Below are 22,836 nucleotides of genomic sequence, written 5' to 3' on the forward strand. Positions count from 1 at the left end.
CCTAGGTTTTGCACCGACAGCGGCATGAGTTCAAACCTTGATGCTGCCTACAAGACCCGCGCGACCCAGCCCTCGCCCGCCTCTTTAGTTTTGCCTAGGGTCACTTCCTTCTTACCCATCATGCTTCCACCCTGTTGGTCTGTCGTTCAGTTCCCAGCAGGACTCACTCTCTTTCCCACCTCAGGATCTCTGCACAGAGACTTTACCTCCCTAGGTTCTTCCGATGGACTTCTGTGCATTTTCCCTAGCATGGCTTATAAGCAAGTCACTTCCCCAGAGAGATTTTCCTTGAGCCTCTGCTGTGCCAAATTTCATAGCTTCCATCTTTCTTCATCACAAATTACAGGGCTCAAGCTTATGTGTTTTTTTTTCATCTTACACATATGAATGACTACCTGTGCGCCACATGTGTGCTTGATGCTCACAGAGGCTGGAAGAGGGTGTCAGATCCCCCGTAACAGTTACAGACAGCAGTGAACCACCATGTGGGTGCTGGGGATCTAACCTAGATCTTCTGGAAGAGCAGCCAGTGTTCTTAATCACTGAGCCATCTCTTCAGCCCAAGCTTGTGTTTTTATGGGTATGTTTCTAGGTTTATTATCTGATACCCCCCATAGACTGTGAGTCTGAGGGAGAGGAAGAGGCGGTGGCAGCTTAATCAGCTTCACAAATTCCTAGCACACAGCACAGAACTGCTGGATCCGAGAATGGATGAGTAATTGGGTCAGCTGCCCAGAATGACCTTCAGACTGGCTGGAAAGCAGACACATGCCAGAACAATCAGGACCTTTTTTTTTTTTTTGTGATGAGCCCATCATAAATGCACTGGTCCTAGCTTGTTTTTGAGAGAGAGGCACGCTGATTGAATCAGCTTGTTTTGGCTTACTTGTTTTCAACTAAAGACATGTAGAGTAGGGGCACCTCACTGTTGAGATGAGCTGAGGCTCTCCCATCTCTCTGGAGCTGGCATCCCTGCTGGAAGAACCTGGAAGAAACAGCAGCTTTTCGTAGTTTGGCTTCCCAGGACTCAACCTTAGACTATCCTTCATCCTTTCAATGTTATCACCAGTACCTCATCTCTGCATAACTTGGTTTTGTGTCTTTTATTTTGTTCTTTTCTCAAACTTTTGCCCTCGGGAGTCACTTTCATTAATCCGGCACACCTGCACACTACCCGCCCTGCTATTGTTTTTCTATAAATGCAGCACACTTTGACATCAACGTTGATTTTGGTTTAATAAAAAAAATGGTAATGTGCGTGAGTCCCTCGGTTTCTGAGCTCATCACATTCACTCTGCGAGGCCTGCTCTCGTATGGGGCAGCATTACTGGGAGGGAGACCCAAGGCCGACCCAAACCCAGCTTCAGTGACAAACTGAAGGCTACACCTGGTTCTGTCACGGACTGTCCCTGCACACTAGAGCAAACTGTCTAGAGCCTGCTTCCCCACCCATCCTGTGCCCACCATGAATATGAACTGCTAGGGCTAGGGTTTAGGTTAGGGTTAGGGTAAGCAGAATCACCCCATCCTCCATGTTAACCAGTACGGAGAAAATCTGGCCTACTAGCCTCCAAAATTCAACTCCCAATCATTGCTTCTTAAAGGGAAAGGCCTCAATGCAATTGCCTTGCCATTTGGAAAAACGTCCTAAATGGAAATTCTAAAAAGGTTTCTGTGGTGTCATTTAAAATGTATTTTAATAAATAAAGACAGCCTGAAGTTCTGAGAGTAAAACAGTCCCATTGGTTAGCCTTATAGACCACACCTTTAATCTCACTAGTCATAATGGCACACATCTTTAATTCCAGTAGCCACAATGATACACACCTTTAATTCCAGTAGCCACACTAGTTGCCATAGAAACTGGGTGTGCATGCCTTTAATGACAGTGGTGCACACCTTTAATCCCGGCCCTAGGGAGGAATATAAGACGGGGAAGGACAGCTCTCAGGTGCAGTCTCTTTCTGAGATTCCAGGAGGCAGGATCGTCATTTTGGTCTGAGGTCAAGGTAAGAGCCAGTGGCTGGCTGTTTTGCTGTTCAGATCTTCAGGTTGAACCCCAATTTCTGAGCTTTTATTAATTGTGCTTCAGGTCCCAAAGGCTAAGAAACCCAAAAGTGAACTTTGCTGTACAGCCTCCTCTAAGCGTGTTGCACGCAGTATAGTATTGCAGCCTGCACCCCAGGGTGCACTTTTTAGTTGCCTTGCCCTAGCAGTACTTCTATGCCTCTGCCCCCCAGCCCCAGGCTGTTTCCTTTGCAAACACTGCATTCTTGTTGACATCACTGTTTTGATGGCGAATACTATTTTATATCCTAATAAAGACAGCTGAGATTCCTCTAGGAAGACACGCTATATTTTTCCATGTCTACATCATTCTTGATGAGGGCTTCTGAATGCCTCTATTACTATTACTAGTAATAGAATTACTATCATCCTAGAACTATAGCCACCTTCCAGGGGGCCAAGTGATGGCCCTTATTGGATTTCTGGATTTGGGGGGGGGTCACTGACTTCTGCGAGATTCTCCATCCTCTTGACAGTTGGCATGTGACAGACACTGTGCACTTTCAGGATGGCCGTAAGCTGTTGTGATTCTTACATCTCCAGTAGGGTATTTAGTAAGTACCTTAGAACAGGGTACTTAGTAAGCAAAGGAATGCATGATAGAACTTAGGACTATAGAGAGGTTCAGGGCAAGGGGAAGAGATCTGGAGTCAGATAGGAGCAGCCTTCTGCTATCATGTAGAAAGCAAGGAAGACTTGGGCACTGGGCCTGGGTTCCAGTGCAGCCTCTACTGTATGCCTTGGCAAATTCTTTACTCTTCCTTATATCCGTCAGCAGACTTGAACGAGGGCGTAGCAGTGTGTCATAAGCCTGTCCTGGCGCCAACTACAGCATTAGGTACTCCACAAGTGCTAATTGACTTTCCCTTTCCTTAGTCATGCAGAAGAAGCCTGCGGAGCCCATGACCCTGCCTTTGTCACACACTTAATAGAGAACATGGGAATTTTGGTATTCAGTACAATCTACTTAAATATAACGGCTGCCCATTTGGCAAAAGGCGGTGACATTTTTGATACTTGATAGGGTTTGCAATCTTAAATCTACAGAAAAGAATCCAGTCTTTGAGTGCTTGCCCTGCTTGCAAGAGGCGTCCCCTGCCCTGTATATTCAATTACTTACTGCATAATAGAACCGCATGCACCGTCTCTCGTTCTTTCTGTAGGTGAACATTATGTTCCTCAGGTGGTACGAGTCGCTTTGAAGTACTTGTCAGCAACTGGCCTTCCTATGCAGTACTGGAACCATTCAGTTCACGGTGGCATTTGACTTCCGAAGCCCTTGATCAGAATATTAAAAAGGGTCCGCGGCAGTCTCCCTTCCTTGCTTCAGGAACTGTGCTTTCGCGAAGCTGAGCGCCATGGGATCCTCAGGCAAGTCAATGGCCCCCATTTAAGAACTGTTTTGAATTTGTTTTGCTGGCATTGGTTAGCAGCTATCACTACTGAGTCCCATCAGCCTTCTAGAACAGATTATGGTAACACACACCTTTAATCTCACTAGCCATAATGGCACACACCTTTAATCCCAGTAGCCACACTAGTTGCTATGAAAACTGGGTGGTGCCCACCAGAACTAGTTGATAAGGCTCCATCGCTGAAGGAACCCTACACTTTGACTTCAAGGTAGGCCGAAGCCAAGCTTGAATTGAGCTGGAGGCTTCCTCTCTGCCATCTAGCATCGATAGCACTACGGGCTTCAGTAAAGAAAAGGCATCAATGGGCTAACCCAGCTGTGAACCCTACTGTCTACAAATACCAACCTGCTAGGCAAAATGAGTCCACTGAGTCTGTAGTGGCACAGCTGTTGTGAGGCTAACCAATCCCTTTCTGATTGGATTTTAGGTCCATTCCACAAGGAAGAATTCATACTTGGTACTATAAACCTCGCCCAAAACCCATGGCTAAGGAGATCCTGGGCCCCAGAGGTGAACATAATAATGTTGTTTAGCCACGCTGCCTTTTAAATATTTATGTTTATACCCCTAGACAAATACTACTCCAGAACAAATGGCTCAAGTGACAATTGAGTGTTCAACCCCAAATAGGATATTTATAACACCACCTTTAAGGATCAGGGAACAGTATTAAGGGGGAGGCAGGAAAAAAAATTGAGAATTGTAAGAGAGAGGACCTGCAGAATGCAGTCATGCAACCAATGTAATCATGACTTCATGGTTACTGAGACTGTCTGTAATGGACCTACACAAGACTGGACTCATTAACAGGCTTCCATGAATGTGGGTGGAGCTTACAGGGCCATATGCCTTGATGCTGAACGATTGGCTACTATGGATGATTATTGTCTTTAGTTGGATAATCACCAAAGAGCCTCTAGTGGATGGTTCCAAACTCATGGTCACACAGGCAATCATGCTTAAATCCTATTAGTGAGTCACAACAGCAGTCATTGATTTGCAAAGGGAACTTGTCAGGAAGAACAGAGGGAAATCCTGGAGGTGGGGAGAAATAGGGGTTATAATCAGATTTCATACTCTAAATGTATGAAATTGTCAAAGAAAAAACTCAATGAAGTTTAAAAAATAAATAAAATAAAAACAAAATTTATAAGCCAGATATTCCCTTGCTGGGTGAGGTTGAGTGGTCATATTATCCCTGGTTGAGCATCAGTGAAAACGATTTGAACTTTGGGAGGCCATCATCATCATTGTCATCATCATCATCATCATCATCATCATTTATTTGGCAGTGTTAGGGACTAAACCCACAACCTTGAACATACTAGAGAGTATCCTATCACCCCAGATCCTGGGAGATTTTTCTGTGGTCACAAGAAAGCTTCTGTGGGTATATTTCTTGTGGCAGTCCTGAGACATGTCTGATGCATTTGCAGGTCGGTTAAAGGATGGACTAAGAATTTTTTTTTTTTAAAAAACCAAAAAGTGTGGAGAGGTGGAGAAGAAGGAGAGTGAGAGATGAAGGTAGATAGATAGATAGATAGATAGATAGATAGATAGATAGATAGATAGACAGACAGAGATGTATGCATTGGCTTTTCTTCCTCCACTCCTCCCTCCTGTAGGGCCTAAAGAGAGAAGGTGGGATGCAGAAGGAAAATACAGGCTAAACTGTCAATGCTGGTCTGGGGAGGAACTTGGGCTTCCAGGAATCCTGCTACTTCAAACAGCATTAGAAATGTCCCGCAGGCAGCAAAAGGATGGTTTTTGGAGAAAACAAGCTACCCACCAAGGTGCTTGGGAAAATTGCCATGCAGGCGCAGTCCTTCTACCTCTTAGCATGCCTCGGCCCTGCTCCCTGCCCTGCAGCCACACAGTTACCTCATGCTGCCCCCTGGCTGCTCACAGCCCACTCCATCCAGCCTGAGCCATCTGCTGCGACATTTCCTGTCCAGCTTCCAGCGCTCCGTCCCTGAATGCTGATTTCAGCGATTTGGAGAGTTAAGATTAAACGTGCAAATACTTCACACTAAGGAGAGATGAGTCTGCAGGTTTGACCCGGCGGCCCGGGGATTCTGGCGCTTCCAAGGGAAGCTTGCTAGTCCTCAGTCAGGGGAATTTTGGAGCAAGAGCATTTGCCTGCCTTCTCTGGCTTCCCTGAAGTGAGCATGGGGAGTGTATTTCCTAGCCATGATCTCTGTTCCTCTCTCGCTTGGCTTTTCTAAGTTAGAGATCTCACTTAGAAAGAGGCTGCACACAAGATGAACTGTGAAGAGACCCACATTTCTTAGCTTGGCACAGAGAGTGTTTCTTAGCAATCTGCTTTCCTGATCTCATCTCCTCCACTCAATCCTTCAAATGCTAGGAGGAAAGATGGACACAGCCTCTGGTCCCAGCTCCTCCGCTAAGAACACAGATAACGCAGCAAGCGGTCACATAAGAAACCAGATGAAAACAACACGTCAAACTAGGTAGGTTCAGGAGGCCGGGGAGTGCCTTGTATGGGGCACTAACCTGGAGATTAGTTCGCGGCTGGCAGAGTGGGGAGACCTCCTGTCTTTGCTCTTCCCAGACCCATCCGCTAACACCTGGCATGCTTTGTCATCTGTCTCTGACTTTGGACATGACAGTCCTCTCTTTAGAATGGTTTATCTGTCTGAAAAACTCCTAGTACCGTTCACAATCCGGCTGAATTCTTATCACCAGGCAGATGCCTCCGAGTACCCACGGCTCTGCCTCCGCTGAGTTGTGGCTCCCTGAGCCTACTGCTAAACTAAACGGTGTTCCCCTTTCTTTCAAGTGAAGTCCTTGTAAGTCACCCCTACGGAAACAAATCACACCAACTTGTAATGTTCTGCTTATACGCCAATCTTCCCTATTAAGTATTCTTCAAAGGCAAAGAAACAAAGTCCCTTTTTAACCTCAGCTTCTGGCAGAGAGCCGGACATCCGGAAGTGTTCGGTATCACTGAATGGACCCATTCAGACTGAGGATAACAGGCAGTTCCCTGCATTCTTTCCTGTATTAGACGGTAAGACTTAATGCCCACATAGAAGGACCCAGAGAGCTTATATGTTCAGTGTCACTACTGCTAAGATAAAGAAATAGTTATCTACCAGAACTGAGGATGCCATTACGACAAAGGCTCAAAATTCTACAGTAGACTGGCATCTACTGGTGTCTTCTAAACTCATCCTGAACCAGGGACCAGACATTCTAGAGACCAAATACTTAGCCCAAAGTCAGACAAGTTTCAGTTAATCATCCGTTGGCAGATATGGCCATAAATATAGCTGCAGGAAGTTATTTGCTTCAGGGGACATCAACTTTCCAAATCTGTGGCACCTTTTTTCCTTACACGCTGCCTTCAGACTTTTATGAACTCTGCCACATTCTAGGACAATTCATGTAGGTGCTTGCTGGCATGGCCTGCTAACTGTTAACCTGCCTGCAGATCATCTATTTGTTGGCTGTTGTTAATACAGATCCGTTAAAAATCAAAATGGGCATCCTTGGCTCTGCTTTCGGCGGAGATCAACCATCTGGCTTACTGTGTTTGGTCAGAACGCTGTGCGTTTGGAAAGGCTGTGGTTACAGGATGTACAGCAATTACCTCCAGCGCGGCACTGCTTAGAGCAGGGGGCTCTCTCTACGGGGCCCGTTCTGTCCTGCTGCTAGACTCACACAACCCTTTCTCGGTGCTCTCAGAATGAAGGGCCTCCCTCCCTCTCTTCTTTTTCCCCCCAACATCTTTCTAGATGTCGAACAACTAATCTCTTTGTACATATTAGAACGAAGGCTTTGTCCCTAATCTATTCCTTGAGCCTGGCTATAATTTTCTAAAGGACACCCTCCGCTAAGTTTCAGGTTGTTATCAACTCTTGGATTCTCTCTCAGGACACGTTTGTTTCTCTTCACTGCGTGTATGCATGTGCTGTGAGCCCATGATCATGCCTTTCAATTTAACTCATTGCAGTTCCTTTGTAAACCACCCAGTTCCTTTCCACTGTCAGGCCTGACATCCACGGCACCCTGATTTCTCGAGCTCCATAGGCCTGCTCACTGGAGTCTGCTTGTTTGTTTGGTTATTTAAAGCCGTCTTGCTCCGGGACGTTTAATCATGCACTGGAGACTTTCTGAGTCGCTTCTTTGTGCCAGACACAGCCTGAGCCGCTGAAGCTACAGCAGCGAACAGAGAGAGGTGGTTTTTGCTCCCATGGAGTTGGCATAATAAAGGAAGCTTTTTGTTCTAGGGCTGAGCTGTCCGATATGGCACCCACTTGGGATCTACAGCTGCTCAAGTTCAAATCCCAATTAATTAAAACGAGATAAAATAGAAATGCTAGTCCTTCATTCACGCTGGCCATATTTCAAGCAGTCAGAAGCATGGGAGACCAGCAGCTCTGATACCAAACAGTACAATTCTGTCACAGGTGATTCTACTGCACAAGTGTTCTAGAAGAATTTTCCAGAACCACTGTTATCCCTCGACTCTATAAAACCCTCGTGGACACACAGAGACATGATTTAGAATGACAGGGCTGCAGAGCGTCATTCTTCACATGTAATTTCACTTGAGAGGCATAGTTTATGCGCAGTGCTCAGGAACCTGCACATTGGCAACACTCAGTTTTTAATAATAAGATGGCTAAATTAATGTGGTGGGGTAAGAGTTTGAGATAGAGTTGGCTCACTGTTTCTGAAGGCTCTGCATTAACCAGAAATGGAAGGAAAATACTGGGGTGTGGGGGGGGGGAGACAAACATTGTCTGCACCAAACATGTAAGAGAAAACAAGCATGTTCTTAGCATTTATACTGTATTGGGCATTTGCAATTTGGAGATAGCTTAAAAATATACAGGAGAATGTGCCTAAGTTATTTATGTAAGGGACTTGGGCATCTGTGGATTTTGGTAGCCACAGGATGAGGTGAAGTCCTGAAGCCAGTCCCCTGTGGATACTGGGATGACAAGCCTGTCACTTTCCATTCCTGCCTTTTGAAAAGGTGTTAGCTTTGTTCTCAGCGTTTCGTGACTAGGAGAGTTATCACCGAGAGCCCAGGGAAAGCCTGTCTATCTTTCAGGCTATTCACTTATATTTTTGGTTGTGAGCCTAGCCTTTAACGGCTGAGCCATCTCTGCAGCCCTCAGGGTATTCTCTTATAAATTCTCAGGGGCCTGAGAACGTTTGTAGAAGGGAACACAGAGAGGAAGATTTGGGGGCGCATACTCAAATGTCCTGACTGAAGCAGGGCTACCGAAGAGACAATGGGAGTCTGCACACAGATGTGAGTGTGGACGAGAGTGAATGTCAGTGCACCTGGGCTTCGTGATGCCAGGCTGTGCGATGCCGGGGGTTCTGCTCTAAGTAGCAGGGTTTTGGGGGAGAGAAAGTTTCTGGAATCTGGGACTGTGGAGAGACATTCTAACTTTGCAAGGTGGAAGAGACACACTGACTTTCAGCAGGAAGCTTCATTGGACTGGCAAGTCAGCCCTGCATCCTGCCCCTCCCATTCTAAACCCTACTCCATAGCCTCAGGCAGTTATGGCCTCCCAGTTTTAAGAGGAAAAATTCAAAATAGAAATAAGTCGAATTATAAGGTAAACGTTGACTTCCTAACAGCATCTGTATTTGTGGTCTGGGAGCAGAGTCCACCCCAGGAGTCTAGTGGTTTCCTTCTACACACATGAACCCAGGTAACAACTGATGTCCTCCTCTTTGCTGGGCCTCTTTATTTGGGGCGGTAGAATAATAAATTCCTAGGAGGTAAGCGCATCTATTGCCTTTGGAGAAAGCTTGAGTAGTGAGGACACTGACTCCACCCTGGAGTTCAAGGGACCATTGTAGGAAGGAAACCATACACTTACATGGCCTGTTGGCTTAGTCTGGAGTCTAATCGGTCTGCGTGGCTGATCTGGTCTGCGTCTGCCTTTTGTTCTTGCAAATAAAGTTTTATTGACACATAACCATACACACTGGTTTACTTATTGTCTAGGACCACTTTGGGGTGTAAAATGGAAACACTGCTAACTATGACAGAGAACACATTGCCCTGAAACAGCATCTAGTCATTTATGGAAAAAAATTGCTCACACCTGCCTGGTTTACAAATTCCTTAAAGGCAGGACTATGTCCAAATATTTTCCTTTTACCTCACAGGCCTTGTGGGTACAAAGCAAGAATTTAAGAATGCAGAACAGACTGGGGTGACTCTTTCAGCGTCAAGCATGACTTCTTGAAGAGACTGCTAGGAGCAACGTGTCTTTTATTACAGCTACTGCTTGCAACTATTAAAGAGGGTACAGTCATGTTTCCATCAGCCATGTTGATATGATTTTCTTTTTGCTTTGGATCACAGTCTCACTCCTTCCCCAGTTGCTGGGATTTCAGATCTGTGCTACGGTGCACAGCTCCATAATGCTGGAACTTGTATGTGATTTGACCTTTCAAGGTCATGTACTATCAGCTTGGTACGCTACCTAGTGATGTTGAGATAGGGAAACCTTTAAGAGCTGGGGGCCACTTGGAGGTAATTAGGTGGCGGAGAGATTCCCCAAAGGCATTAATGGCAGTTATGCAGGGTGGGTTCCCTCTCTCAAGAGTGGAGTTTTATAAAGCAGGGTGAGCCCGGCTCTTTGCAAGTCTCTTGTTTCTCGTGTTGCCATGTGATTTCTTTCTCACATGTTCCCACCATTACGACAGCATCCATCATGAAGCCCTTACCAGAGCCCAGAAGATGCCAGTGCCAAGCTGGCTTTGTTCATGAAGCTGAAGAACTGAGCAAAGAAGCCCTCCTCCTCTCTCTTCTCATTTTTCTTGGCTTCTATCTCTCTTTTAGAATTTTTTTTTTAAACCAAACTTGTAAGTCTTCAGTTTCAACCTTCAAGTGCTGGGATAATAGGTGTGCGTCACCATGCCTAGATAAATCTATTTTATTGTAAAGTCCCTAGCCTTGGGGATTTTGTTATACCAATACAAAGCTAAGAAGTGGGTAATGGGAGAGCCGATTGTCACATTGGAAATGTGGGTGGTTGCATGAGCCATATGTTGTATGTATAATCCAGGATGCTCATGGTTTCCTACCTTGCTGGAAAGGAGTGTCCAGTGTGAACGATGTTGGGTTTTAGCTCAGGAGAGTTAGAGTCTAAGGGCCTATTCCAAGCCAGTTTCTTCCAGAAGCATCGCTGAGGAGAGCTTTAAAATGAGTGTGATTTATTTACTGAAGGGAATATGCACAGTGGGAGTAGAATGCGGGAGGGAGGACAGGGAGGGGAATGAAAGGCCCAAAACAAAACAAAACAAAAAGTGCAACTTCAGGTAAAGCTTGACTTCACACCTGATCCCACTGGGAGTTCCAGGGTATGGGCTGAGCCTCACTTTCGGGAAGGTATTCTGCAGCCTCAAGGTGAAAGTTTGGGGGCTTCAACAAGAGTCAAAACAGCTAAGTATTTATATTCTCCCCATTTAACAGAGAGAAGCAAGGTGCAGGATTTCTTGGGATTCCCACTCTCAGGTCACCCTAGGTTCTTTGGGTGACGAAGACACTTCAAAAATCATAGGGCCAGTTATCTGAATGTGGCTGGTGAGCCCAGTATTAGAGACCTTGGAAACAGGGGGGTGGGTGTAAAACCTGGAAAAGGGGACGAGGGGGAACCAGGTATCTACCATATTGCCAACTGGATGCCTATGTTTATTAATGTGCTATGAGGCTATACATTATGTTAGGTGTGTGTGTGTGTGTGTGTGTGTGTGTGTGTGTGTGTGTGTGTGAGAGAGAGAGAGAGAGAGAGAGAGAGAGAGAGAGAGCGAGAGCCTAGGCTGGCCTCAAACACAAAATCCGCCTGCCTCTGCCTCATGAGTACAGGGATTAGAGGTTTGCACCACCATGCCTGGCTTATCCTTGCCATTTCTGTGATGTGCACACTCCATTTTATGGAAGATCCATCTTCTACTTCCTCATCCTATTGTTTTTCCTTTGAAAATAAAATGATTTGTCTGGGAATATAAAAACATAGGCTTTTGGTTGTTGTCAGTTTTCTGCTCTATTCCCAATGCCTAAGAAATGGAAACAACCTATACGTCCTTCAGCTGATAAACGGATAATGAAAATGGGGTCCATTTACACCATGGAATTTCCTTTCATTCAGCTACCCAGAAAAAAGGAAACTGTGAAGTTTGCAGGTAAACAGATGGAACTAGAAAGCAGTATTCTGAGCGAGGTAGCCCAGACGCTGCCACGTGTTCTCTCTTACTTGTTTCTAGCTCTGAGCCTTTGGATGTGAGCATAAAACCTAGAGGAACTGCATAAGCCAGGAAAGTAAAAGGGACCATGGAGGGCCGGGTGGGGAGAGGAGCTTTAGAGAGCGGATAGTAGGACACAGGTGCTCTGAAGGGGGAATGGGAAAAATGGGAGTACGGTTTAACTGGAAAGTGGGGAGGAAAGATAATATAGACACAGAGCGGGGGGGGGGGGTGTGAAATGAAAAAAATCAAAAGCTTATCAAAATATGTGACTTTTTTTGTCACATCTTTAGGGTGGAAGGCATTCCCTTTGTTTGTCCTAGGAATTGTCCTTTCGTAGTTCAAAGATTCTTGGCCAAACCACACTCAGATTTGAGGTCCTAGATTATGCTATGCCTAGAGACTCACTTGGGGAATCCAGTGCCTCTTGGCAACTTCTCTTTCATCTCTCCAGCGTGAAGAGTTCAAATCCTTCTCTGTCCTCAAAGTGCAGCTTTTCTTCCCTCCCAGTTAGGGGGTGCCCTTCACTGGCTTAGCCCACTTAACGTTTTCTTTGAGGATGGTAGCTAGCACTCAATTGGCTGGCCCAGCTACAAAGTCAACAGCTTGGGGTTAGAAACAGACAGTTCTTGTATCTTTTTTCCCATAAGATTATGGACGGTGGCACATTTAACGTCCTTGAGGGTTGCCCTATCTCCATGCAGCTGTCTCCGCTGTTCATCCTGCAGTGGTTACCTTTCCTAGCCTGCAGCCCATTACAGCTAGGCAGAGTGAGGAGAACAGGCCTTTTTTTACAATGACTAATTTTATCTCAAAACATGCTCAGTAAACTTACTTGCTTCTGTTCTATTGACACACACATAACCTTTCTGCAGGTGGTTACAGCAGGTCTGGTTTCCGTCATTGTTGCTGATTTGGGAGTCTTTTCTTACCCTAACCAGCTCCCACTTTCTAACCTAATTCTTTGTACTTGTTGAAGAGGACAAGATTAAATAGCACTTTTAAGGAAGTGTATTGACTTGTCTCTGTTGAAAGGGACAAATACTTCTTATATTGCTTTTCCCTACCCAGAAATTTGCAATTGGGTGACAAAATAGCTGCCATAGTCAGATGGGAACTCAATATTTCTTCTCATTACAAATTTTGGGGGGTTAGTATAGAAGCCTAAGAGAAAATTATGAGAAGTCAAGATGTATTTTACCCCTGGAAGCTCTTCTTCTGTGTGGCTACTCAGGACTCACTTGGAGGGGTTATGGTAGAGTAGACAATATATGGATTTTGAAGTCATGCCAACCAGGGTGGATCAAAAGCATTCTATTAAAGGCACTGGAGTAACCAGGTTTTGAAGAAAGATCTCTTCAAATGGCTGGAGAATTATCCATCTCAGGAGAGGCTGGAACCCTAGCACAGAAATGAAAATTCTCGGCAAAGAGGTCACCAATGACTCTTCTAACCACTTAGTTGACCCTTTTCTCTTGGTAGGCTTTGCCATTTCTGTGATTCTGTTCTTGGTATCCTACCCCAGCCTCTCTTCTCTCTACTGTGGTCTCTACTTGTGATCATCCATCTTGGCTTCCACTGAAAAAGACATTTATCCTAAAATCTGCACTTCCAGTAAAGATCTTTTAAATTAATTAATCAATCTTTATTTACATGTATATGTATGCACCTGTTTGTTTGTATGTGTAGAGCATGCATGCAGGTACCAGCAAAGGCCAGGAGAGGGTTTTATATCCCCTGGAACTGGAGCTGCAGCAGTTTGTGAACTGCCCGATGTAGGTGCTGGGGACTGAATTTGGGGCACACTGAAAGAACAGCAAATGCTAACCATGGAGCCATCTTCTCAGTCCCCCGTTTCATATTTAATTCGTTTTATAGTTCAGCACATCCTGTTGAGCGTCATGGCTTCCTGGACTCTGTACAGGATCTACAAACTCAATCTAACCCCAATGGGACACCAGCCCCAGGCACATTTATCTTCCCAAGTTTCTCTATGATTTTTATACTTTAGACTGAGTAAAAGATCTCAGGACAAGCTCCAATTCCTCCATTTTGACTCCCTGCCCATTTCTTCTACATCCTTGGTACCATCTGACTTTGTCCCAGGTCTTCCTAAGGTCATCCTCCAGTCTCCTGCTGCCACCTTTCCCATCGCTACCACATTAGGGATGTTCTTTCATCTCTCACTTCCCATCTCCCTTCCTCCCCACGATCTCCCTCTCCTTTTCCCGCTCCTTCTCCTTCCAGACCCATCTGTCCTGCTTCCTGTCTCCTACCTCTCACTCTATAGCGAGCCATGCTAAATCGTTTTTTTGTGCCTGGAGCTTGCCACTCTGGGTCTCAGTTTGGAATGCTATTCTCTCTTCACACCCCTGCTCCCATCTGCCTAGTACACATCTGCTCATATTTCAGGGCTCTGCTCAGCTTTCTTCTTCTCTGCAAGGCCTCATCTATCACACCCATGCTCCTACTCCGTGTGGAAATGACTGACTTCCTCGCTGAGCGTCTCCTCAATCCATAGGCTGGCAACGGCAGGTTGCCCCTCCTGAACTGGAAGTTCCTCGAAGGCAATGTCTCTTTCACGCTTCTTCCCAGACTTTGCTTTGCAGCTCATGGGTAGAAGAAAATACCCTTTGAAAGAAGAATGGACTCTAAATAGAGGCCAGCCCGGATATCATGATGACAGAATGCATACAGGTCACAGCGGGGGGCCTGATGCAGAGCTAGCTCTGTTCTTTGGAGTAGTAAACAAGTCATGTGGGTATCCGTTATAGTGTGGCCCGACTTTCTCAGAGACAGCCCTGCATTGGCTAGCTTCCTTAGCAGTTTGTGAAAATGGAACCTCACGGAACAATTTCCCTTTCCTCCAAAGTGGGCACTGGCCCAAGCTTTCCCTCCCAGAGTGCGCTTCCTGGTTGGGTAATGCGCCCTATGCTCTAACTGGTAGGCCACCCTGTCCTCCGAAGCCATTAGAGGTTGGTCTGAAATACTCAGCAGTAGCTGAGACCAGAGTTCTGAGACCTGGAGCAACACAGCCGAGATGCGCACGGCTCGCATCCTCCTGGCTCCTGGTGTTGTATGCTCCACCACCGAATGTGTATTTCAGACACTTGAGCTGTCCTGCTTCCATAGCCAAATTCAGGAACAATTAATTGGAGACAGGAAAGTAATTCAGGACAGTACTTTCCATACACATAGTTTGAGCCAAAGCCACAATGACAACCTGTATACCAAAGAGCAAGGGTTATTTTAACAGCAAAATGTATTCAATCAATTAAAACAATGAAACAAAGAAACCCCTCCGCCTTCAGATTACCTATTAATTTTAGATGAAAAAGCCCCAGGCAGTAAGAAAAAAATGACCCCCACACTAAGAAGATTGGATATTTAATTCAGAGGGGAAAATGCGTAGGTAATATTAAGCTGTCATGGTAGAAAGCAAGTCCTGGACATTCTGCTTTCCCAGTACTATCTAAACTTGGTAAAAATACCCAGAGAGGCAGAAAGGAGGCCTAAATTTAGACCCGTATTTAATGCATTCAAGAGCATGATTCATTTCTCTCCTGTCTTGGTACAGCCTGGGGAATCTGAATATACAGCAGGACGCCCTGTAAGGAAGAAGCAGCCCCCATCCAGCGAGAGGCTGGAGTGTGGGGAGACACCCTGTCACCTCTGCTAACACAGGTGTACTTCCAAGGTCTCCAGCCACCAAGCCAGAGCTCTGAGCTCATGAGAAACCATTCAAGTTGAATTTTACTGCAGCCTTGGTGTGGATACTGCTGGGAATTTATGTATTCTGTCGTTCTGCTTTTGAAATGGGTTTTCCTCCCAAGCACCTGTGGGGGCCTGGCTATCCCTCACAGGCCATGCAGTATGGGTCACACTAATGAGGCCTCCCAAGAAGAATGTTGTAGTTGGTACTGGTGTAGTTAACGGAATGAAATGAATTATTTTGTGGCACTGGGTATTGAACCCAGAGCATCCTGTGGGCAAGGCAAATGTTCTACCATTGAGTTATAGACTCCGGGCAATGTCGGTACATTTCAGAACCCAGACTCCAAGTCACTCTGGTAGCCCTTAGCTGGGCTTAGCAAAGTAATATGCATAGCATGAGAACTTAACGTCAACTACAGGATATCTGAACAACAACAATAGCAGCAGCAACAGTAACAACCAAGTAAAGTAAAGCCCAAATACCAACTGACCAGCTAACTAGCCAACAGCAGCCAGTTCAGGTCACATAAATCGGATCGGCACGAGGCCCAACTTCCACGATGAAAACAGCTGCTGTCTCTTCTTCATTTTCACCATCTTCTACTTCTAACCACATCCTTGCATGCCCTTGCTCCCAAGCCAGAAGCCAAACCCTATCCTCTCGGGTAATTTAGACTAAGCTTGGTCTATCATTTGTGCTAGCCCATTATGACTTAGAAGGCTAATGAACTTGTTATTTTGTGAATTTAAAAGCGTGATTCCATTTTTGTTTCTCAAGTTTTTAAGCACATTTGGAAAGTAACCTCACAGGTTTCATCCCATGGTCTTTGGATTTTTAGGTTAACTTCTGTCTAGAACAACAGCAAAATCGATAAAATATATACCCCAAATACTACAGTTAGGTAACACTGCCTCCCAGAAGTGAGGGCATTCTAGCTGTCCTCCACTCTGAGGTGTGACGTTGGTACGAGTAACCTGTTCTGAAGGTCCCATTGCATATTCACACTGATGAGTCCCAGTTCAGAAAGAGATCATCCCCCCGCCCCACATGAAATGGGTCCAGCAACGGAGAAGTCAAAACATCCAGAGCTAGATATGGAACGCGTGCATCAAGTTAGGAATGAGTTATCTGAGGTGCGTGGGAATGAGAAGCGCTGGGAAAGGGCCACACGGGGCACACCCACGGGGCACAACCACGAGGCACATCCACAGCATGGGCTTGATAGACCATGGGAGGGCAGCGGGTCCGGGTGGATATGAGATCCTATCGGCCTGAATACATGCTTCACACGCCAACCTGCACACGGCACAGAGGGGAGGCCACACACTGGAGGGCAGCGGCGATGATTTGAATGATTTGTACCTTTCTCAAACAGTTTGGTGCTGGTTCCCCTGGGCAGTTCTGAAGGGTGGGGGCAGGCATCCAATCTCCACCGGGCCCACCTTGTGCCATAGTATGGGCATTTGAGTCATTAATAGGAGAGTGATATTTGGTGACCTTGGACGAATGTTTTTTGAGGTTTGAGGACAGTTATCTAATTCCATTTGAGAAAGGACAAATTCTCTTTAGCACTCTAGACAGAAAACTGGCTGATTTAGCTTAGAACAGTCTGCCATTGCGGCCAACTTCAGAAGATCACAGAAGAGGTCAGGGTCTCAAGAAGGTTGTATCCACCTAAGGCTGGGTCAGTTCTATTTTGGGATTTGGGGTCAAGATTTATCCTCACACACATAGAGCGCCACAAATCTAATTCCCAGAGCAGAGGAATTTGTCTATTTTCACACAAAACACCTCTATTCTGTCTTTGGGGGTGGTGAGGAGATCTCAAGTTCTAAACTATAATCAGCCCTTCTTTTAGAACAGCGATACTAAATCCTTGTATTCAGCAGATGGTAGTGTTTGTTGCACTAGGCTGTGTTCATAGTACAACATCAATAAATGGCCACTTGTAGAGGGACAGACAAAATCCCATTTGTAAAACCCATCCATACCTCCCCTTCCTTATTCTCTCCCCCTTTCTCCCACACTACATTGTTCAAATGCCCATGTGGACTTCCTCTTGTTCTTAGAGAAAAAGGGACAATTTGAAAAGGCAAAATAATGTAACAAAGTGGAAAAGCAATTTCCGTGTGTATGCTTGTGTGTGTGTGTGTGTGTGTGTGTGTGTGTGTGTGTGTGTGTGTAATAGCCTTGTCTCCGAGGAGAATCAGCATAGCAAGCTTTTAAAGTGTTGTTTGGCCTAGAGGGACCATTTGAAAGGATGCTCTCTACAGGAAATTCCTGTCCCTGGGAAACTGCCTTCTTCTGTCAGCCAAAGATACCGTAATTGGAGGATGGAGCTAAAATTCTTCCTCCGTGAGTTGGCTAAGTCTTATGGAACAGATATTTGTTCCAATTAGGTGTTCCAAAAAGTTGCACTTGCCTCAGAGCCTCGGATAACGTGTTTTGAGAAGGAAAACATATCTGTTCAAGAATCTATCGTGGAGGGAAAAAATGACGTGTAACTGTGTTCTGTTGCCAGGATACCCATGCTCTTCACAGGCCTGAGGACTTCCAAGCTCAGACGTCTTTTTTCCTTGTATGCCTAGGCCCCGTCCTACCTGGGATGAGGAGGGAGAGCGGGTGCTGACGAGACTCTACTCCCATTCTTACTAAGCTATGTGGTTACTTGACCCTAATCCGTGTTCACAGTCCAGGGCTCACATGGCTGACCTGTCAGCAAAAAATAAATGTCTGAAAAAATGTGAATTCAACAGTGTTGGAGGGTTGTTATTTTCAGAGTTAAACTCCTCAGGGGAAACGAGAAGGAGCTGCTCCTGGGATTCAGCTCCACACTGAAGCATGCTTCTTCCCTGACGCTTTCTTCCCCAAGCCATTTCCTGATGCCTGGTGTGCCCTGACATTTGGTCCAAATAAAACCCTGGAACAGACTCAGGACTACAGCCGCCATCCAACTCCACACAAAAGGAGTTTATTTTTGCCGAGACTCTGTATCTAGTAGACTGACAGTACGGGGGCTGCTGCCTCTTGGTTCGATCACTTTAGGGTATAGATACCCCCCACCTCAGCATTTACAGCCAACATCGGTCTATGACCTCTGGGCATTTTCCATACTTCTTGGTAACGAATTCTGGCTTCATCTGTGTCTCAATAGCTCTTAACAACGAGAAAGGCTGTTGGGGAATAGCTCCTAGCATGAGGAAAATACCATACAGATGTTTGCCCTTAATCTTGAATTCTAATGATGAAATTGAGAATTGTTTATTTGTTCTAAAGTCAATCCCTAGGAATTTATTTTCAAAAGCCTAGCAAGCTGAGGGTTAAGGTAGGAGTGGATAGTTTTGACATAATATATTTCCAATAATGAAATATAAAAAAACCCTTGTCTTAAGAGTTTGAGTTATACACAAACTTATGTCATTTAAAATAGTTCATTTTTTTTGTGTCAACTTTTGTCTACTAGATGTCCATTTGTAATACAGGAAGGACATACCTGAAGAAACAGTTGATGGATACTTTGCTAAGGTGTTATATTCACCTCCAGTGATTGTTTGTTTCCACCAAGATAGCAAACTAGGAATCGGCCCTCTATCTTGAGCCATTTATTGAGGACAAACAAATGGACTTGGAAAAGACGTGACTCAATCAAAGTTAAATACCTGACTTTGGTGTATGAGAATCATAAACTTGCTTACGGTCTATCTGGTCTGCAAACACTTCCCCATAAATCATCCAATATGGCATGTAGAAGATATTCTTGGCCAGTTTCCAAGACGGCTCCTCATTGGGAAAGAGGATGGCTTGTCTGGCGACCCCAAAGCTCATCAGTACCACCAGCATAATGATGACAAAGTACATCATATCTATCATCTGGAAGGGCAGAGAAGGAGAAATAAGAGAAAAGCCATGTGATTGAGGGTGACTGTGAATGCTGACATTGAAGGAATCCCCAGCTAAGAGGACAACTGGACTACTGAAGCTGATGTCTACATGCTGAATACTGATGTCAGTTGCTAAGATTATTTTTTACGAGTGCACACATAACTGAGCCCCTTCATTTTTATGGACGTCTATGAAATATATTCACATTTAGGCACAGAAGGGCTAATCCTCAGAATCTGGGTTCTTCACATGGTTCCAGCACCATTTGTTTTTTTTTTTTTTAACTGTTATTAGAGAAGGCAAGTCATTTGTTTTGGTTTCTTTCTTCTTAGGAAAATTAGAATTGGGATAGTTGGGCTATTTTAGGAACAAGCGCAGAACAGCATATTCCCGCTCTTAGTTCGAAGAGGCTAGCATGACTCGGGAAGCTCAAGAAAATGCAGGGTTAGAAATAGACCCAGGGCAGGAGGGCACATGGGAGCCCCATCACATTGCTGGATTCTCTGACATGGATCAGTCTCTCACCAAATCATTCAGTTTCTATATTTGTCCTGTAAGGTATCTTATTATGGGGGGTCTTTTCACTGGTCCTTAAGCTATGTAGCTTCATGACTGAGATCAGTGCCTGTTGAGATGACGGATTTCCTCCCACACACATTTTCCTTCACACATTCGGTGTGAAGCCAATTCCTCCTGACTGAAGCCCACCACCTGCCCTTTCCCCACTTTTCCTTCTCCATCCCCTCGCTTGCTTCTATGCTATGTGACTAGGCATCTCTTTTCCCCCTGCCCAATTGCTCTCTTTTCAACACTAAACAGAGTGGTGATTCTGAGTGGCTCCAAACCCACAACTTCTTTCTTTAAGAGATAGTTCCAATGCATCTGTCTGAAAGATGGGTGTGCTGTCCAAGCTGGTCTAGCTGTGGGCCCTCATTCCATGAAAGCCATGGTGAGGCAGGCATGTTACACAAGACAGGACTATCAGAATCTTCAGAACCTTTTTTGTTTGTTTGTTTGTATGGAGACAGGTCTCTGTATGAGCCCAAAAAAATCTTGGAACTCACTGCGTAGATGAGGTTGGCCTGCAACTTCATGCTCTTCCTGCTTCTGCCTCCAGGGTGCTGAGATTACATAGCCTGTTTTACCATCTCTTTAAAACAGAAGTCGAGAGAGAAGTTTCCTTTTATTCTTCATGATGTTCATTCTTTGTAATCATGTAGCATGCGGGAGGCTGAGTTTCCCCACCAGTGAAGGAGCAGATAGAGAGAGCTAGTCCTAGCAGTGACTGAACCCCTGTTTCAGCAGTCTTTATGGCCGGTTCCATCCTGTTTTATAAGTCAATATGTCCCTTACACTCTTAAGTTACAAAGGTTGGTTTTCACTCCTTTTGTGAAACTGTCTGACACCAAAGACTTCCTCTTCTTGGGTATTATAGTGTAAGGGGTACCCACCCACAGAGAATGATGAATGATAATTATCAGTGATAAAGAAGGTTTCAGACAATTTTACTTATTTATTATTGTTACTGTTGTGCTGAGGATTGGACAAGGGCCTATTGTACACTAAGCACACGTTCTGCTATAGACCTATTTCCACCTTTAGCTTAAAAGAGAATATTTTATGGTACCTAAACATTACGTTCTTTCTGGATACCTTGAGACATAGGGGCCTCAATATATTTTAGATCAATTCATCGGTTTTCAAGACAACTTCAGAATACATCTGCCCCAAATTTTAAGACCTTGAAGCGAGACAGGAATTTCTTCAAGATTCTTCTTTTCCATCTCCCTGCAGGTTTATGCTGGTTGCTATTTCTTCTTCCAGTTGGTGGCCGCAGGTCTCTAAGTAGGTGAGATGACTGGGTGAAACAGGTTTGTAGGAAACCTAAGTCTGTGCTTTATCTTCTTTCTTCTTTTTATTTTATAAAATTCTTTGATCACTTATTCATAGACAGTTGTATCAGTGAAGGAGCACAGATGGGTCTTCATGTTATACTTGGTTACACTTATTAAAAGACGGGTGGGGAGGATTAGGTGGGCTCATGAGAGTGCAGGGCTAGCCTGACCGAAGAAAACTCAGGAAGAAAATACAGAAACGGCACCAACTTAATGTCTCAGCTTTTTTTTTAAAATTATCATTTCTAATATCTAGTCACAGGGTCAAAACAGCAAAAGAAGAAATTCTTCCCATTCGCTGAGCTTTCTCTACGTCAAAGTCTTTACTGTCATAAAAAAATCAGGATCTGAGCCCCAATAATAAGAAGAGGAGCAGACTTCTTTTGTTTTCAAAGTGAAATTATCCAGTGAGATCAATGCTAAGACCCTGCTCAGTCTTACGAATGTCTTTCAGTGTGTTCAACAGAGAATATCCACGGTGGGGAGGAAGTACAAGCTCTCAGGTGCCAGACAACCTGGATTTTGATCCTGACTGCTAGCAAAAATAGCTATGTGAGAAAAAAAAATCCACCAAAGAAAACTTTTTCCTGACCATTAAGAAAGAAAAAGAAAGTTGGCTAGGTGGCCTGGAATGAGGTGCTTAGTCTTGTTTTTAAATGCTGTAAGTGGGTTAATAATAACAATCACGCGCTTACCTTTGACTCAACGGCTATGCGGTAATTATCATAAATGCTAATGTGTTATTATTGGAAGGTCAGGGTCTGGAGTCAGGAGTTTGAACCTTGTCCCTGTTTCTCTCAGAGTCTGTTTATTTAGTTAATGTAGGAAGGTTCTAAGATCAATTCTATGGGGTTTGACAGTTTTGAGGACGGAGATGCACCTCCCGTGGTGCCCGGCACAGTATTGCACTGCTCCTATCATGATTTCTATTCCACGTTACGTAAGTGAGTTAGTCCACAGTTACAGAGTTTCCTTGAGAAATGAAATATGGAAGGACAGACTTAGGATTTCAAGTCAACCTGGGCCTGAATATGAGCAGGATTCACAGCGGGAAGGGGCGAAGGAGTTCCGTGCTGTCGGGTATTTATTTGCTGCACGGGTTGGTTTCCTTGACACTGCCAACACAGAAAACGATTTCAGAATGAGCACCTGGCCATCCTGTGCTTGGTCTCCAGATATCGAGGCGCTAGGCTTCCTGGGTGTGGAGTATTAAAGAGGGAGCCTCTAAAGTCGGAGGCTTTGTATGTAACACATCTGGGAATACTCCTCAGCTTCCAGCTTGCCGTCCATCTGGCTCACTGATAAACTCCAAGGATGGATTTTATCTACCTTCTGGATCGATGACTCAATTATTGAACTAATTATCTTAAAAGCATCCTGTGAGAACTCAAAGTCCCCAAATTTCCTACTTATTCCTGACTGATAAATGAAGTCATTCATAAGTTAAAAAGCAGAGAAAAGACATCACAGCCCTCCTCCTCATTTCTTAGTAAGGTTTTATTTTAGTCAAAACTGGGGTAATTATGCCATTATTAAAATGATAGGCACAGAAATTAAGATAATCTCACTGCATTAATGTAACTTTAGATATTTCAAATATTTAAATGCCACCTAGACTTTT

General features: G+C 44.8%; 1 protein-coding gene across 27 annotated transcripts in view; it reads right to left on the reverse strand.

Moving 5' to 3' along the window:
• Trpm3 (transient receptor potential cation channel subfamily M member 3) overlaps positions 1 to 22,836 on the reverse strand; it is a 522,878-nt gene that overhangs the window by 41,298 nt on the left and 458,744 nt on the right. For 17 of the 27 annotated variants that reach the window (XM_085693717.2, XM_085693712.2, XM_085693722.2 and 14 more), the window contains one exon: positions 19,134 to 19,308. In XM_085693717.2, coding sequence (XP_085549843.2) covers positions 19,134 to 19,308 — 175 coding nt within the window. Of the gene's footprint in view, positions 1 to 19,097; positions 19,309 to 22,836 lie in introns of all 27 variants that reach the window. The other 10 variants (XM_085693719.2, XM_085693715.2, XM_085693704.2 and 7 more) reach the window with 1 other exon arrangement.

The sequence above is a fragment of the Myodes glareolus genome, chromosome 7 (genome assembly GCF_982192425.1).
Source record: "Myodes glareolus chromosome 7, mMyoGla1.1, whole genome shotgun sequence".
Taxonomy (NCBI): domain Eukaryota; kingdom Metazoa; phylum Chordata; class Mammalia; order Rodentia; family Cricetidae; genus Myodes; species Myodes glareolus.